The following is an 18,740-nucleotide window of genomic DNA, read 5'->3' as shown; positions in this document are numbered from 1 at the left end:
CAATATACTGGAGCTTAGGGTCCGGTTTGTATCCTGCCTACAAGGTTTTCCAACTAAGTGATACTACGACCTTGACCTTTAACCTTGAAAAACAAAAACAAAAGGCATTTTCCTCTCATCATGGTGATCAAATTTATGAAGTTGCAATATCCTGGAGCATACGGTTTGGTCTGTATCCTCCCCACAAGGTCCAGACAGACAGAGCCATACCATAATACGTCCCGTCTTTGACGGGCATGTAAAAACAAGTTCCAATTTTCTAGCTATGAAGTCTGCTTTTCATTTTTTAGATACTAGCCGTAGTAATTGTACAGCAATGAATGTTTAGAACTTTGAAAACACTAATGTCACAAATTGTGATTTCAGGATAAGAAAACAAAAACAAAAAAACAAAATACCTCAGTTTGAAATTTTATTCCACACCATGCGGTGCATTAGTACCCAACATGGCACTATAACATCAATAAAAACCCATAACAATAAAGTCAGCACTCCCTGATCCACACAGCAGAACACAGTTAAACCACTAGTAGTTTGTCATCCTTTCAGGATGCAGCATCCATTCACAACAAAATTCTCACCCAAAATTGATATTATTCTAGCACTTTCATGCACCTATATCACCCCTACATAAATGTTTTAAGTACACAAACCAATTATATTGCTTTTTTACATTTTTCTATTCACCAAAATCAGCACACATGAGCAGGAATGTCACTGAGAATACATCCGATTGGCTCATATGTCACATGATAAGAGGATCACATCCAATTGGCTCACTTTGTCACATGATAAGAGGATGAAGTCACATGATTACAGAATTTTCCCTGTACTAGCTCATCATGTCCAGGAACTGTGTGGAATTTGTGGGACTTTGGCCATTGGGGGCTTTCAGAGAATCATTCACATCTCTTCTGAACAAAGACAAGTTCTGTGTGAATCTAAAATAATAAATCATTCAAAAATATGAAAGCATCAGCACACAAATTTATATTAAAAGTTGATGAATCTTAGCTTAATATCATTGTTATGCATTTTCCACTTTGAAATTATGAAAGGTAAATCTGTTTTAATATTTTTCCTTGTGCAGCATAACATATATTCAACACATTCCTTTAATTAATCTCTGCATAATACATCCATGTAAATGATCTGGTCCATGATCATTTTTAGATGGAAACAAACAAATGTTAGACTACACCGGAGAATCATCACGCTATTTTTTGTAACATTTGGAACTTCCATTGATAATACTAGATTGACATGAATTACTGAGTAAGTTCAACATGAATTCAAAGTTACTGAATAGAGAAGCAGTATGTAAATTTAGACTGGAAATCGACTTAGACCAGGCCGGTAAATGATTTTCTCTAACTTAGCTTATCCTTTGCTGTTTAATAAATGTTAATATCTGTACGAGATACAATCAATGTTAATATCTGTACGAGATACAATCAATGTTAATTTCTGTACGAGATACAATCAATGTTAATTTCTGAATGAGATACAATCAATGTTAATTTCTGAATGAGATACAGTCAATGTTAATTTCTGTACGAGATACAATCGAATTTAATTTCTGTACGAGATATAATCAATGTTAATTTCTGTACGAGATACAATCAATGTTAATTTCTGTACGAGATACAATCGATGTTCATTTCTGCACGAGATACAATCGATTTTAATTTCTGTACAAGATACAATCAATGTTAATTTCTGTATGAGATACAGTCAATGTTAATTTCTGAATGAGATACAATCAATGTTAATTTCTGTACGAAATACAAACAATTTTAATTTCTGTGAGATACAGTCAATGTTAATTTCTGCACGAGATACAATCAATGTTAATTTCTGCATGAGATACAGTCAATGTTAATTTCTGTACGAGATACAATCGATTTTAATTTCTGTACGAGATACAATGTTAATTTCTGTACGAGATACAATCAATGTTAATTTCTGTATGAGATACAATCAATTTTAATTTCTGTACGAGATACAAACAATGTTAATTTCTGTATGAGATACAGTCAATGTTAATTTCTGAATGAGATACAATCAATGTTAATTTCTGCATGAGATACAGTCAATGTTAATTTCTGTATGAGATACAGTCAATGTTAATTTCTGCAAAAGATACAATAAATGTTAATTTCTGTACGAGACACAGTCAATATTAATTTCTGAATGAGATACAGTCAATGTTAATTTCTGCACGAGATACAATCGATTTTAATTTCTGTACGAGATACAATCAATGTTAATTTCTGTACGAGATACAATCAATGTTGATTTCTGAATGAGATACAATCAATGTTAATTTCAATGTTAATTTCTGAATGAGATACAATCAATGTTAATTTCTGCATGAGATACAATCGATTTTAACTTCTGTACGAGATACAATCAATGTTAACTTCTGTACGAGATACAATCAATGTAAATTTCTGCACAAGATACAATCAATGTTAATTTCTGTACGAGATACAATCAATGTAAATTGCTGTACGAGATACAATCAATGTTAATTTCTGAATGAGATACAATCAATGTAAATTTCTGAATGAGATACAATCAATGTTAATTTCTGAATGAGATACAGTCAATGTTAATTTCTGTACGAGATACAATCGATTTTAACTTCTGTACGAGATACAATCAATGTTAACTTCTGTACGAGATACAATCAATGTAAATTTCTGCACGAGATACAATCAATGTTAATTTCTGTACGAGATACAATCAATGTAAATTTCTGGACGAGATACAATCAATGTTAATTTCTGCACGAGATACAGTCAATGTTAATTTCTGTACGAGATACAATCAATGTTAATTTCTGCACGAGATACAGTCAATGTTAATTTCTGTACGAGATACAATCAATGTTAATTTCTGAATGAGATACAATCAATGTTAATTTCTGCACGAGATACAGTCAATGTTAATTTCTGTACGAGATACAATCAATGTTAATTTCTGTATGAGATACAAAGTTAATTTCTGTACGAGATACAATCAATGTTAATTTCTGTACGAGATACAATCAATGTTAATTTCTGCACATGATACTTACTTGTCTCGATTCTTGGTGTGCAGCGACCTCTCTATTCCACTCATCAGATTTTCAAAACACTGCACCATTGTCTGTTGTTTATCTGGGGGCTGGCTTGCAATTATGCTGTCCCGCAACTTGTTAAAATACTGCAAGAAATACGAAATGTGTTGAAATATATAGCACTAAGTGTACAGAATTTAAAGCTATGTTTTACATTCATACTTTGTCAGACTTGCTGGAATGATACCCTATTAAATGACCTTAGCTTTGATTGGTTTTATAGCTGTAAGGTAAAGGTCAATGAAAGGGGAATGTTTTAATTATTTGTGTATCAAATTTAAGTCACATTTCCTATTCAATACACGTATCAACACTTCTCCATGAGTTACGTCCCTTTACAGAGTCAGCTAAAGGTCAATTGGTGAAAAACCTTCTTTACCCTACCAAATGTAAGAGGTTACTACTGTGAAATATAGCTAATTGTTTAGTTTTCATACAAGTCTATGGGTTGCCCCACCCCGGGGCATTATTGTAGTTGACTACATTTGATGGAAATAACAAATGTCAAAGTAACAGATCAGAAAATGACAAGGGCCAATGTAGGGAAATACGATTTTTTAAACAGGGAGATGGTGGACAAGGGATGTAATGTGTGCAAAGCGTTGATGTGTGTATTATAATCAAACTTTTGGGAATGAAAACCTGCATGGGTCCCAGAGGAAGGTAAAAGGTCAAGGTGACTGGAATGGCAATTTCTTAGTAAAATAGTCTTTGTGAAGTAGTTTGTATATTATTTAAATTACATTTCCAAGAACGCTATCCAATCAAGATTTTGATATTGAAGTTTATATATTATATATCAAATATAAGAGATCAAGGTCAATGACACAGAAATTCATCAATCTTACTTCACTGAAGGGATGGTATCTTATGACATGTCATGTTGTGGGAGGGAGGGGGTGCCCTGCTTTGCAGTGGCCTATATCAGGTTGTCATAAATGTACTCACTTCTTCATTAAGCAGAATCAGCCCTAGTAAGGGCCTTGACATGGACCACTGATTTCGACACTCTTCAAACATAATAATGTTAAGTACAGTGGACAGCATCTGAAAAACACCAAAACACACATTGTGTAACGAGTCTTAAAAATAAATAACACCCTTTCGGTTCTGGGTGTCTGAAAAACATCAAAACACACATTGTGTAACGAGTCTTCAAAATAAATAACACCCTCTCGGTACCGCGTGTCTAAAAAACATCAAAACACACATTGTGTAACGAGTCCTAAAAATAAATAAAACTCTTTCGGTACCGCGTGTCTGTAAAACATCAAAACACAACTATTATAAAGAGTTCTACAAAATATCACATCCATAAAAAGAAGATCCTATTGGCATCATATTTACAACATACTGTACTTCATGTAAAACACAATACTTGGACATTGACAGGATTGACTGTTAATCTAGAACTGCCAAATACAGTTCTATTTAATGAACTGCTTTTACTAAAGGACTGCTAATGTAGATCAGTCAAATGCAGTTCTATTAAAAATGACTGCTAAACTAGAACTGATATAAAGAATAACATGGAAAATTTGTTGATTTATGAATGTAATGAAATGATTGTCCACTTTCAGTTTGTCAGAAGATGACAAAGTTAATGTCTCTTCCTGTCCTTACAATTAGTAACTACGACCAATCTACAACCATGTTCAGACACATAAACTAGTGAATGACAACGCTAATGTCTATTCCTGTCCTTACAATTAGAAACTATGACCAATCTACAACCATGTTCAGACACATAAACTAGTGAATGACAACGCTAATGTCTCTTCCTGTCCTTACAATTAGCAACTACATAAATCTACAACCATGTTCAGACACATAAACTAGTGAATGACAACGCTAATGTCTCTTCCTGTCCTTACAATTAGCAACTACATAAATCTACAACCATGTTCAGACACATAAACTAGTGAATGACAACGCTAATGTCTCTTCCTGTCCTTACAATTAGCAACTACATAAATCTACAACCATGTTCAGACACATAAACTAGTGAATGACAACGCTAATGTCTCTTCCTGTCCTTACAATTAGCAACTACATAAATCTACAACCATGTTCAGACACATAAACTAGTGAATGACAACGCTAATGTCTCTTCCTGTCCTTACAATTAGCAACTACATAAATCTACAACTATGTTCAGACACATAAACTAGTGAATGACAACGCTAATGTCTCTTCCTGTCCTTACAATTAGGAACTACGACCAATCTACAACCATGTTCAGACACATAAACTAGTGAATGACAATGCTAATGTCTCTTCCTGTCCTTACAATTAGCAACTACGACCAATCTACAACCATGTTCAGACACATAAACTAGTGAATGACAACGCTAATGTCTCTTCCTGTCCTTACAATTAGCAACTACATAAATCTACAATCAACAAACTTAAATCCATCGTGAATTCACACCAGACCAGTTTGAATATATTATATGTGTTGAATTAGACCATTTAGTACCTGTTGAAGGATTTCAGGATGAACTTCAAGGATTCGTAGAAAAGCTTCATGTTGCTGCATGTGATTTCGTTTCTTCTTTTTGATTGTAAGATTCTTGAACAGATAAGTGATGACAGTGTCCAGAGTGGCACAGCAGCCAGTACAAACCATTGTATCTGTTCAAAATAAACACAAACCAACTCAATTCACTACAGGAATTCTGATTAGTTAACTCGTATGTTGAAGAATCACACATGCAAGGGTTTTTCTCCCCGCTGTTGAAAGTTACAAGCTTGACGCCCAAAATAGAAATTTATAAGCGGAGGTGATAATCACAAAATAAATACTTTTTGTATCAATATTACTGGAATCAAAGACTTAACTCCTAAAAGTAATGTTTACATCATTTTATGACGATCTTCAGTAACCTGCATGTCTTGCTCTGGTCCCCATCCCAGTGAATTAGATGCATTTGTGTGCACATTAATTAAACTCTCTGTCTAAGAATTTTATGGCATTTTTATCATTGTACCATGTATCAGATAAAGAATTTTAACGCTGACTTGTGTCACTTTTCAATGATTTGATGTTAATTATATCATCATGTTGTATGACCTTACAGGATCAGGTTCAATATCACATACAGCTACCCTAAACTATTTTCATAATCCAAAATATATAGACCATCAAATGAGAAATGATAAAAAAAAAATTTAAATTAACAAGACTGCTATGCATAGCCATATATCCTCTGCCACCACAAAAAAAGTGGAAGCACAAAAGAATCATAACTCCTGTAAAATTTGTAGAATGAAAATTGCGGTGGAAAATGATCAACTACATATGGTGAGTAACAATCCTACAAAATTTGAACAAAATCTGTTGAGTGGTTTCCGAGGAGTTGCGTCCATAAAGTCAAATGGGATGGACGGACACCGGTATTTCTATGTCCCCTTCGTGTTGTGACGGGGAACAAAAAATGAAGTTTAAAAATCATGAAAATAAAATGGAGGAAACACATGTAATTCCATCTATTAAAAATAAAATCAAGTCCCAAACAATTCTGGAGTTGTATCTTACCTTCAACAGAGCTCCATTTGTATACTGTTAAAAACACGGGAAAATTTGTATTGCAACCCATTACCACGGTGAAAACCAGGAAAATCGACAGGATACGAGAATACTTCAACTAACTTTATGCACTTCACCATTTCAAAAGATCTATGATTATTCCACAGACTAAAGATCATGATCAACACACATTACACCTACGTTGTCAACCCTTACCTAAAGCTGTAAGGACATTGTTGTTAGGATACAGAAAAAGACTTGGTCCTAAGCTTTCGAATTTTACCTACAGCTGTGACTAAGATGTACACAAAGCCTTATGGACCCAAGTTACTGACACTTACAAAAAGCTGCGAGGCCCTTCTGCATTGTAGCTACTACAGATGTAAAGCAAGACTTAACGATTTAAGCTACAACTTTCACCAACAGCTGCGAGACCCTCGTGTATTATGGCTAGGATGTATGCAAAGCCTGATGGATCTAAGTTACTGACACTTACATGTACGTAAAGCTGCGAGGTCCTCTGGCATCGTGGCTAGGATGTAAACCAAGACTTAAAGATCTAAACTACCAACACTTACAAAAAGCTGTGAGGCCATTAGACATAGTAACTCGAATGTAGAAAAACACTAGCTGTTCTATACAACCAATTCTTACCTAGACCTGTAACTAGGATATACAGAAAGACTTGTGGCTCTAACTTACTAACCCTTACCTAAAGCAGTAAGGCCCTCCGATTTGTGGCTAGGATATACAGAAAGACTTGTGGCTCTAACTTACTAACTCTTACCTAAAGCAGTAAGGCCCTCCGATATCGTGGCTAGGATATACAGAAAGACTTGTGGCTCTAGACTACTGATGAAGGCCATGTGGTCATTTGCCAAACACTCAAGTAGGCTGTAGTAATTCTGACTCAGCTTAGGGTAATCCTGTAAAACATCAGTGGGGCGGAAATGCAGAAAGATATAAAAGTAAATAGTCTAAATTCCTAAATACATGCAGAAATTTATTCTCACATATATTTTGTGAGAAGCATCACTTGCAAAATTTAATCAATTGCTTTTATTTTCATATTGCTAATTACATGTAAAAACTCTTGATCAACACCATTCATAAATTCATAATCTTGTGAATTGCTGTATATGAGTCATTTCGCGATATCAAGTTCTTGCGTAAAATAAGGAATCTACAATACTCAAAAACTTTGACTGCAATCAGACTGTAATTCATTTTATGATCAGAATCTAAGTTGTCTTTTCTGTTCTGAGTAGTTCTTTCAAGAAGATGAATATCAATTGTTTACTGTTTTACATGGGAGCAAAATTCCAATTCCTTACCATGAGGTCTCTCTGGGATACAGAGAGAAGGAGTTTAACAAACATTCCAAAGGCCTTGTCCAACGCATTGTCGCCATAAAGACGGAACACGCCAAAGTTGACATAATTACCACAGAGGGCTGCCTTCAGCATGGAGAAACACACAGATACACCTTTTAATGTCAAAAGAAGTTAAGAAAAGTTTTCCTGATTTTTACCCGATATTTTTAAGGGAAGGGGTGGGGTGCTAAAGTATGAGCATCAGTTTTAATAAAGCAGACTTTCCATTTGATAAAATCATTGTCCTAAAGATTTTATCATTTCTTTTGGAAACATTGTAAATCAAGTATATCCATGGAGAGTTATTAATGATCTGCTATCATTTAATAGCTGTTGGGTTTTTTTCCCCAATACCAAATGACCATTTTGACAGAAATATTAAAACAATTTTATTCATTATATAATTAGTATCTTTCTTTCTGTGAATACAATTAAAATCTTTTTTTTCTTTTTGTTAGAAGTAAAATCTTTTCTTTGACAGTTGATCTATAATCTTTATCATTATACATGGGGACCACTAGAGGTTTTCAATTTCTAGGCCCTTGGCCCCAATCCCCCTTCTTCTAACACAATCTCTTATTAAGATTGATTTCCTTCCAAAAATAGAACTGACAACACCTGGTGGTTTTATACAAAGGATATTTCATGGGATATACTTGATCTTTCGGAACTTCTCCTATTGTTAATAATCGTGATCCTGAAAAGAAAAAAAAGCATTCCTCAAATGATAAAATCATACTGAAACATTTATTTACATTCTGTAGATTCAGGATAAAGTCACAAACAGACCAACAATATGCCCCGTCTTCAATCTCGTAACAAAACTACATGCATGTGCCCTACCAACCTTTGGTGATAAGGAAATAAAAATTGAAAATTTCGCGAAAGTAAATATCATGGATAGAGACTAACCATAGCTGTCAATCATTTTGCTGACCTCCCTGAAGAGGAGGTACCCGTTGGGGGAGGATACATCAAACAATAGTCTCTGGGACCGGCTCTGAGCCAACTCAGCCATCAGTTTCAGCACCGGGGTTGTGACAGCTGGTTCATGGTACCATACCTCTATGGCTCGGTGAAGAATGGGGGTATATGAAGGATACCTAACACTGTTAAGCAAAACTTCCTAAACATGTCTAAAAATAGCACTAGTCAATGATCAATGTATTAATGCCTAGTTTGGAATTGCCTGCTCATTAAAAAACCAAATACAAGTTGCTTTGTCTGAGTGTAATCTTTGTACCATGCATTCAGCAGCTTTGCGATTGGAAAATAAATGAAACAAAATGTGTTTGTGGAACACCATGTCCCTAGTGGTTAACAATTAGAAAGGTCTTTTCATAAGGAATATACACAAAAAATATGAAAGTGTAACCTTAAAAAGTTCGGGAGATATTGCCTAACTTAAATTTTCTTAAAAGTAGGTCAAACACTAAGGTAACAAAGTCAAAAACTTTGGTACCAAATGAAAGGTTTTGTCACAAAGAATGTAGTATGAGAACTCCATCACTCACCATTCAAAAGTTATAACCAATGTTAAAATTTTGGATGGACAAACAGGACAAACTTCGATCATTGATAAGGGGCATTAAAAAAAGACCCCGAAACACAAGTATTCAGGGACCCAGAATAAACTTAATCAAAAAGGGAACCACACAATAGAGAGTAGATCTAAATCACTATCACTCTTTCATCAATTTGTGAGGAAAAACTTCACTTGTACAAACAAGAGGCCCATGGGCCACATCGCTCACCTGAGTCACCTTGGTCCATATCAGAAGATTTTCCATATCTATTTGTATGTAAAACCGTAGTCCCTATTATGGCCCCAAACCTACCCCTGGAGGCCATGGTTTTCGCAAACTTGAATCTACACTATGTCAGAAAGCTTTCATGTAAATGTGAACTTCTTTGGCCCAATGGTTCTTAAGCAGAAGATTTTTAAAGATTTTCCCTATATACAGTAATTGTATGTAAAACTTTGATCCCCTATTGTGGTCCCATCCTACCCCAGGGGGGCATGGTTTTAGCAGACCTGAATCTGCACTATATCAGAAAGCTTTCATATAAATCTCAGCTTTTCTGGCTTAGTGGTTCTGGGAAGAAGATTTTTAAAGATTTTTCCTATATATTTGTATGTAAAACTTTGACCCCCTATTGTGGCCCCATCCGACCCCCGGGGGCCATGATCTTAACAATTTATAATCTGCACTATATCAGGAAGCTTTCATATAAACCTCAGCTTTTCTGGCTCAGTGGTTCTTGAGAAGATTTTTCCTATATTTTTGTATGTAAAACTTTGACCCCCTATTGTGGCCCCATCCGACCCCCGGGGGCCATGATTTTAACAATTTAGAATCTGCACTATATCAGGAAGCTTTCATATAAATCTCAGCTTTTCTGGCTTAGTGGTTCTTGGGAAGAAGATTTTTAAAGATTTTTCCTATATATTTGTATGTAAAACTTTGATCCCCTATTGTGGCCCCATCCGACCCCCGGGGGCCATGATTTTAACAATTTAGAATCTGCATTATATAAGGAAGCTTTCATATAAATCTCAGCTTTTCTGGCTCAGTGGTTCTTGAGAAGAAGATTTTTAAAGATTTTCCCTATATATTTGTATGTAAAACTTTGATCCCCTATTGTGGCCCCATCCAACCCCCGGGGGCCATGATTTTAACAATTTAGAATCTGCATTATATAAGGAAGCTTTCATATAAATCTCAGCTTTTCTGGCTCAGTGGTTCTTGAGAAGATTTTTTAATGACCCTACCCTATTTTTACCTTTTCTTGATTATCTCCCCTAGGAAGGTGGCCTGGCCCTTTATTTTAACAATTTAGAATTCCCTTTACCTAAGGATGTTTTGTGCCAACTTTGGTTGAAATTGGCCCAGTGGTTGTTGAGAAGAAGTTGAAAATGTGAAGTTTACAGACGGACGGACAGACGGACGAACGGACGCCGGAATACGGGTGATCAGAAAAGCTCACTTGAGCTTTCAGCTCAGGTGAGCTAAAAAAACTTTGGTATTTTCTGCGTTATCTCGGTAGAAGAGAAGGATACATCCAATCAAAAAACATCATATAACTTGTCTTTGTGTTAAAGGCAAATGCCACGCCCCTCAAATCTCTGGCCAATCCCACGACAGCTCTCTGTTAAATAAAAAACAAAATACCATGGTAACTTTGAATAATCAGATAGTGGAAGAAAACAGCACACCCAGTCACAGACTATGGAATACACATATCAGATTTCTAAATCACCATCAAAAACTTATTCTTATTGAATACCTTGTAATATGAACAATAACCAGAGAAGCAGAATTGTTCCTTTTTAAAATATACTTAGTACCTACTACCTACACCATGTACACCAAATTAGATGACCATAGTCTTATTACTAGTTTTTCTTTCATGATTATCCATTAAGGATGATCTTGACCTTTAACCTTGACAACTAGCATTTTAAGTACCCTTTATCTTTCCAACAAGGTGCTAGTGGACGAACAGATTGACAACATAGATACAAACATAAAACACTGCACCATACTATAATACAGTTTGTCTGATGATTGAATATGCATATCAAGTTTGATCATCCTAGCCTGTTTCTACTGTGTCTTGTTTTATGCCAAAAAAATTACCTATGAAGTTTGACCTTGATTTTGAAAAATCAACAAACAAACCAAAAAAGAAGGAACAAAATTATAGTAAAAATCTGAAATTCTGACTCAAAAAAGTGAACCTGGTTTTTGATACACCCTGAAAAGTTCCTGGTCTTTGCCCACTAACCTTGGCCTCATCCTCTTTCTGAGGTGTGTCCATATTGGTTAACATTGTACCCACGGACTCAAAAGCAGCTGTCAAAGAAACCAACATAACAGTTAAAAACAGTTGAAAAGTCATGTAAAAATCACATGTTTAAAACTATAACACTTCTAGACAAACTGAGGGTTTTCTTGGTTATGAAACTCCTGAGTCTGTCATTTCATTATAAAGACACTGCTTCATATTCTATTTCATACATGTACATTTTTCTTCCCTATAAAAAAAAAAACAACAATACGACTGGACCAAAATGATCACATAATTTCCCACTAAAAAAAACCCAAAAGTTTTGAAAGTGTCTCACATGTTAAAGGAATCATAAACTCTTCAAACTTGTCTTCATCGTCCTCTCTAAGGTCCACCATTAGAAGCCGAGCTAATGCTGTGTAAAAGGTGGTTCGACATCGCATGTCTGCGAACGATCGATTGTTCGTGTTCAAACCGAGGAATGGAAAGTGTTCATTCTGGAATAAGAATTTTCCATGTAAAGCAAAATAAACTTATACATGTCGATTAAAACAATGCATCTGTGACAACAAGTGGTAATTTTGGCAGAAAAACTATAAATCCTTTTTGTATCAGATTCTAGATCAGTTTCTACCAGTAAATTTAATCACTTTTGTATCAGATTCTAGATCAGTTTCTACCATTGAATTTAATCACTTTTGTATCAGATTCTAGATCTACCATTGAATTTAATCATTTTAGTGTGCCCTTCAATAGCAGACTCGCTTTTGTAAGAAATTGTCTTTCACTTACCGTATGATTACTTAACACAAACTGTACAGCATCTAATTTGACTAGTTTTCTAACAGAACTGTATCCTACAGACAAATCATTCAGCAGCTGTAATGTTTTCCAGGTTATTTGTTCACTTCTGGCCCAATACTTTAAGTTTGTAATTCTGCAATAGACGTTATAGAAATCAATACTTTAAGTTTGTAATTCTGCAATAGATGTTATAGAAATCAATACTTTAAGTTTGTAATTCTGCAATAGAGATTATGATGTTAAAGAAATTTTTTTTTAATTTGTGTGCTTTCTTTCATACATACAGGTAATTTCTACAAAATAATTCATTCTTGAAATATCATTTGTGGGGCAGATTTTGTTTTTAGCTACAATGAGTAATGTTTCAGTAAATTAACATTCACAAATGTTGTCAGCAATACATCTTTCTGTTTTGTTGTATTTCAGATCTTATTGATAACAATGACCTTCCAACAGAACAAACAAAAATACATGTTACAGACAGAAACTTTGTACTAATCTGGATATTACATATATTCCTACAGGACATTTCAGTTCCAAAGATTTTTCAAATCATTCATATAAAAAAAAAAATGCTGTGCATTCCGGACCTTGTTTATTCTGTTCATTATTTTAAATTGTTAACACATTTCATCATTGACCAGTTTGAGCCAATCCTGACACCAAAACCCTTACCCCTGGGATCATCAAATTTACAGTTTTGACAAAGGGCTACCTGCTCTTTCTAATTATCCATATAATTTCAATTTCGTATCAAAAGCACTAATGAAGATGTTATTTCAATGTTTTAAACATACATGTAAGCACTACATACCAAGTTTGGTCCCACCCTGGAGTCAGAATACCCTGGGGGATCATGAAATTTACAATTTTGGTAGAGACCTTCCTGCTCCACATCATCATTATGTATTTAGTTTTTATTACAGATGTGCAGTTGTAGAGAAGAAAAAAAAAGGTCAATATTTGTCCCGCCCCTAAAGCCCCAGGAGTGCAAGAGTCCTGCATTTTACAATTTATGTCACTTTTGTCCCAAAGATTCTTCATACCAAAATTGAAAAGAATTGGAGTGGTAGTTATCATGAAGTTAAAAGAGTTCAATTGTTAACGCAAGACGGATACGGCGGATGCTAAGCAATTGAGTGGTTCAAACATTCTCAAATACAGATGTCTAGTGTTTAAATTATGGAAGATATACCTGTACGAACAATGGAAGCATGGAAATATACTTACATTTTACCAATAAAAACACTCAGTACCATAGATTCATCATTTAATCCTAACACCTCTGATAAACGTCGATAAACCTGCAAATATACATCATATACAATGTCAATTATCTCATACAATATATACAACACGTCATACAATATATACACACATTTGTAGTTTTAACACACGAGACATTCATATTACAGTGAATCACACACATTTCCTGCATTGTTTCTATCTACAGTGAATCACACATATTTCCTGCGTTAACCAGAAGGTTCCTAGAAACAAGAATCCAAATTTGTCTCCTGTGAGGATGCAAAAATCTCTCACATTGCCACACTAAGACAAAAATAAACATAAAAATTACAGCGCCCTATGTCCAAAATTAGAGTCCCATGTTATTTTGACTGACAAACATGCATTTTGATCAGCTGATCAGTGGTTTATTTACAGCCTAACTGCCCAATCAGACTTCAACTAGTGTACAATTCAATTTGGATAATTTCATCAATTTTTTTTTAACAATCCACAGAACATGTTATGCAGCCAAGTTCTACAGTCCTGCGGATCAGCTAGCATTTGAAGACCTCGGTTACTCCACATAAATCAGTATACCAAGCAAGACACCTTGGTTACTCCACATAAATCAGTACACCAAGCAAGATAACTCGGTTACTCCACAAAAATCAGTACAAGCAAGACACCTCAGTTGGTACAGAGAATTGGTACAGAGAAAAGATAAAAAATTGTTGGACAATATCACCATCGAAAATGTATCATGTGCAAAACTACTTGATGTTTATATTGACAGATGTCTCACGTGGTCTGAACATGTTGAAATTTTTATCCAAAAAACTTGCAAGCAAAATAGGTGTGTTATCTAGATTATATTCATTCTTGTCAACTGAATTATTACTGAAAATTTTTATTACAATTGTTTTTCTTCATTTTAACTACTGTTGTACTGTTTGGGGCAAAACGAAAAACAACGACAGTCTTTACAAATTATGCAAACTTCAAAAGCAAGCTGCTAGAGTGATTTTAAATAGAAATTTTTATACACCTACAACAGAAATGATGCAGAAACTTAGATGGATGCCTCTGTCAGACTATTTTGTATATAGATCTATCATTCTTGTCTTCAAAGTTTTACATGGTCTAATCCCCGATTATTTAGATGTTTTTCAGTATGTTCATGAAATTAGCAGTAGATCTACCAGATTAAGTCAAAGTAATTCATTATACATCCAGAGAGCAAAGACACAACATTTTAGAAGATCCTTTACAATTTATGGTTCACAGTTATGGAACGATATGCCAGAATTTTTAAAATATTACCCAACATTGAAAATTTTTAAATCCGCTTATCTTCGGAAAAAAATTTATTCGGGAAATTAAAACCATATAGATTTGTTTTTGATTATTTTCAGTTTTATTATTTTTTTTATTTATCTATTTATTTATTTTCAGTTTTAAATATGTAGATAGCGTACATGTATGTATACAACATACCTTCATATACTATTTTAGATTGTATCTGTATATTACCGCTGTCTGTATATATGTTTTCAGGACCACAATGTAAACTAGTTTTTAAACTACTTGTGCTTTCCTGTTTAAATAAAAGACATTATTATTATTATTATTACTCCACATAAATCAGTACACCAAGCAAGACACCTCGGTTACTCCACAAAAATCAGTACACTAAACAAGACACCAGTTACTCCACATAAATCAGTACACTAAACAAGACACCAGTTACTCCACATAAATCAGTACACTAAACAAGACACCAGTTACTCCACATAAATCAGTACACTAAACAAGACACCAGTTACTCCACATAAATCAGTACACTAAACAAGACACCAGTTACTCCACATAAATCAGTACACTAAACAAGACACCAGTTACTCCACATAAATCAGTACACTAAACAAGACACTTCGGTTACTCCACATAAATCAGTATATTAAACAAGACACCTCGGTTACTCCACATAAATCAGTATACAGCAAGACAACCTGATTACTCCACATAAATCAGTACACCAAACAAGACACCTTGGTTACTTCACATAAATCAGTATACCAAGCAAGACTTGCTTCATGATATACATTTGCATATATATGTATTTCTTGTGCAAAACTTTATGAATTTAAAGAAGTTTTCTGGCTGATCTATCTTTAATCTTACCTTAGACATTTTAGGAACTTGGTCACCAACATAAATTTTTCTGAATTGCTCAAAAAAACTTAGGATGGACAAATCTAATTTTTCACATGCATACTGTGCTATTCTGGAGTCTACTAAATTCATTAATTGTAGCACCCTGAAATACAAAATTTTTAATTTAAACAAAGTATACAAGAAAAAACCCATTTTTTTAAACTCTTGTATTATTACTTCAATATCCTGTACTGTACAATGAAAATAGCAATATACATGTAGATAATTCAAAATCACAGCTCCCCCCCCCCCCTCCATTTGCCAAACTTCAGTGGCGCATGCTCACGCTTTTAATATATACACATGTGATTTAAAGAAGTTACAAAAACTGTAATAACAGTAATTTTAACTCTTATCACTGAATCAAGTAAATCAACCTTTGACCTTTTTTTTTCAGAATTATCTGCCTTACCTACAAGCTAGCTCCCCATCCATGGCATCGTGTTCATCAGTACTGGCAAACGAAATCCGTCCCCCTATCACAGCTCCAATAATGTACACTAACCACGATAACCGACCTACAAACATGAAATTGATCCATAAAATGAGCACACTTGAGAACTTCACTACTTTCTCTTCCTGTGAAGAAACTGGCATCTAAAAATAACAAACTGGCATCTAAAGATAAGAAACTGGCATCTAAAAATAACAAACTGGCATCTAAAGATGCAGTCAAACCTGTATAAAGCAGTCACCTTTAAGAACACACAAAGTGTTTACCAGAATAGAGGGTCACAGATTTACACAATATCAATCATGTAAAATTAATTGAATTAGCTGTAGAAGAACACAAACATATCGTTCCTTTCTTGTAACGTAACATTTTGTATCATATATTCATTTCCATCGTCCGTTTTCTAAATAACTTTTCATCTTCTGATGTTTTCTTTTCACTTCACCCATTGCATTATTTTCAATATCATTTATTATCCCTGCCATTCTTTTTGATAGATTTGTCACAACCTTTCTCGTTATGTCCAATTCTACTGTAATATTTCAACACCTTTATTCCCTCGCTTTATATAAAACAAGTACAGTTCAATTATTTATTTGCTTACCTCCCCATATATGAACTCTTAATTATCTAAATTCTTAATTATGTGCAATTAGATCATATTTACCAACCCTTCACTTCGCATGCTTCGCTATGTACATAATTAAAAAGCATTCCGAATCCCCTCACATTTGGGAAATCCCATTATAAAAACCCCAGATGTGAATCAAGTGGTCAACCAGTGACTGTTTAAAAGAATTACATGTAGTTTTTCATTGGGAGGAAAAGTGGCCGCACACGACAGGCAATTGCTTAATAAAGGTGACTGCTTCCACAAGTTTAAGCATAAACCATCATACTAGTGCGATACAAAATTTACTATTACTCTAAATGTATATACTGTAATCATCATAGTAGCGCAATACAAAATTGACAATTAATTTACATGTATATACTGTAATCATACTAGTGAAATACAAAATTGACTATTAATTTACATGTATATACTGTAATCATACTAGTGAAATACAAAATTGACTATTAATTTACATGTACATTGTATATATTGTAAATCATCATACTAGTGAAATACAAAATTGACTATTAATTTACATGTATATACTGTAATCATACTAGTGCAATACAAAATTGACTATTAATTTACATGTATATACTGTAATCATACTAGTGCGATACAAAATTGACTATTAATTTACATGTATATACTGTAATCATACTAGTGCGATACAAAATTGACTATTAATTTACATGTATATACTGTAATCATACTAGTGCAATACAAAATTGACTATTAATTTATGTGTTTATACTGTAAATCATCATACTAGTGCGATACGAAACCACGATTCTGAAAATCTTGTCTATTAATCTAAAATGCAAAAGATGGAGCTGAAGTACTGACTTTCAAAGCACCCATCTCCATGGAGGACCTCACCTTCCTGCATTGTAACCTCTACCCCTTGTGTTCCCGAGTTGATTGCCTCTTGGTATCTCTGCGCTGCCTCGTCAAATAACTGTACCAGGAGACCACATGTCTTCTCATATTCACATCTCCCAATGGTGGACAGCTGCAGAGATAAAAACAGTGTTACGAACATACATGTGATTAGAATTCTGTTACGAACATACATGTAATTAGAATTCTCTGTTATAAACATACATGTAATTAGAATTCTTTGTTACAAACATACATGTAATTAGAATTCTTTGTTACAAACATACATGTAATTAAGAATTCTTTGTTACAAACATACATGCAATTAGAAATCTTTGTTATAAACATACATATCCTTAGAATTCTTTGTCACAAACATACATGGAATTAGAATTATTTGTTATGAACATTTGATCATGCACTGTAATCGAAACATTTGAAAATGTTTTTATAGTGAAGTTGTGAAAAGACAAGTAATTGTATGAAGATGAGATTTACCGACCTGATCTAATTGTTGGTTTATCATCCCGTGGTCCTCTAGAGGATCTTCTAATCCATCTCTAAATAAACATTCAGAATAATTAATGACGTAAATGTAGAAAACATCTTTCATCCTTCCACAAATCTTGGGGTAATCCATCTCTCATTGTGGCAATCTTTATGTGCTTGTACACAGCCACATTCACTAGCTAGAACATTGAGTGAGTTTTGGAAGAAAAAAATTT

At 34.1% G+C, this 18,740-nt stretch overlaps 1 protein-coding gene across 1 annotated transcript in view; it reads right to left on the bottom strand.

Moving 5' to 3' along the window:
• Positions 1-398: 398 nt before the first annotated feature.
• LOC125658207 (exportin-7-like) overlaps positions 399-18,740 on the bottom strand; it is a 33,157-nt gene continuing 14,815 nt past the window's right edge. The window contains exons 13-29 of the mRNA XM_056149141.1: positions 18,518-18,575; positions 18,016-18,148; positions 16,479-16,584; positions 16,034-16,169; positions 13,853-13,926; positions 12,611-12,755; positions 12,156-12,315; positions 11,816-11,883; positions 11,088-11,176; positions 8,939-9,129; positions 8,669-8,723; positions 7,988-8,147; positions 7,441-7,579; positions 5,604-5,758; positions 4,073-4,171; positions 3,083-3,210; positions 399-941 (exon numbers count right to left, since the gene is read on the bottom strand). Of these exons, the coding sequence (XP_056005116.1) occupies positions 833-941; positions 3,083-3,210; positions 4,073-4,171; positions 5,604-5,758; positions 7,441-7,579; positions 7,988-8,147; positions 8,669-8,723; positions 8,939-9,129; positions 11,088-11,176; positions 11,816-11,883; positions 12,156-12,315; positions 12,611-12,755; positions 13,853-13,926; positions 16,034-16,169; positions 16,479-16,584; positions 18,016-18,148; positions 18,518-18,575 (2,005 nt within the window). The 3' untranslated portion in view covers positions 399-832. The remainder of the gene's footprint in view (positions 942-3,082; positions 3,211-4,072; positions 4,172-5,603; positions 5,759-7,440; positions 7,580-7,987; positions 8,148-8,668; positions 8,724-8,938; positions 9,130-11,087; positions 11,177-11,815; positions 11,884-12,155; positions 12,316-12,610; positions 12,756-13,852; positions 13,927-16,033; positions 16,170-16,478; positions 16,585-18,015; positions 18,149-18,517; positions 18,576-18,740) is intronic.

Source organism: Ostrea edulis, chromosome 9, assembly GCF_947568905.1.
Source record: "Ostrea edulis chromosome 9, xbOstEdul1.1, whole genome shotgun sequence".
NCBI classification, from domain to species: Eukaryota; Metazoa; Mollusca; class Bivalvia; order Ostreida; family Ostreidae; genus Ostrea; species Ostrea edulis.
This window is presented reverse-complemented; position numbering and strand designations above follow the sequence as displayed.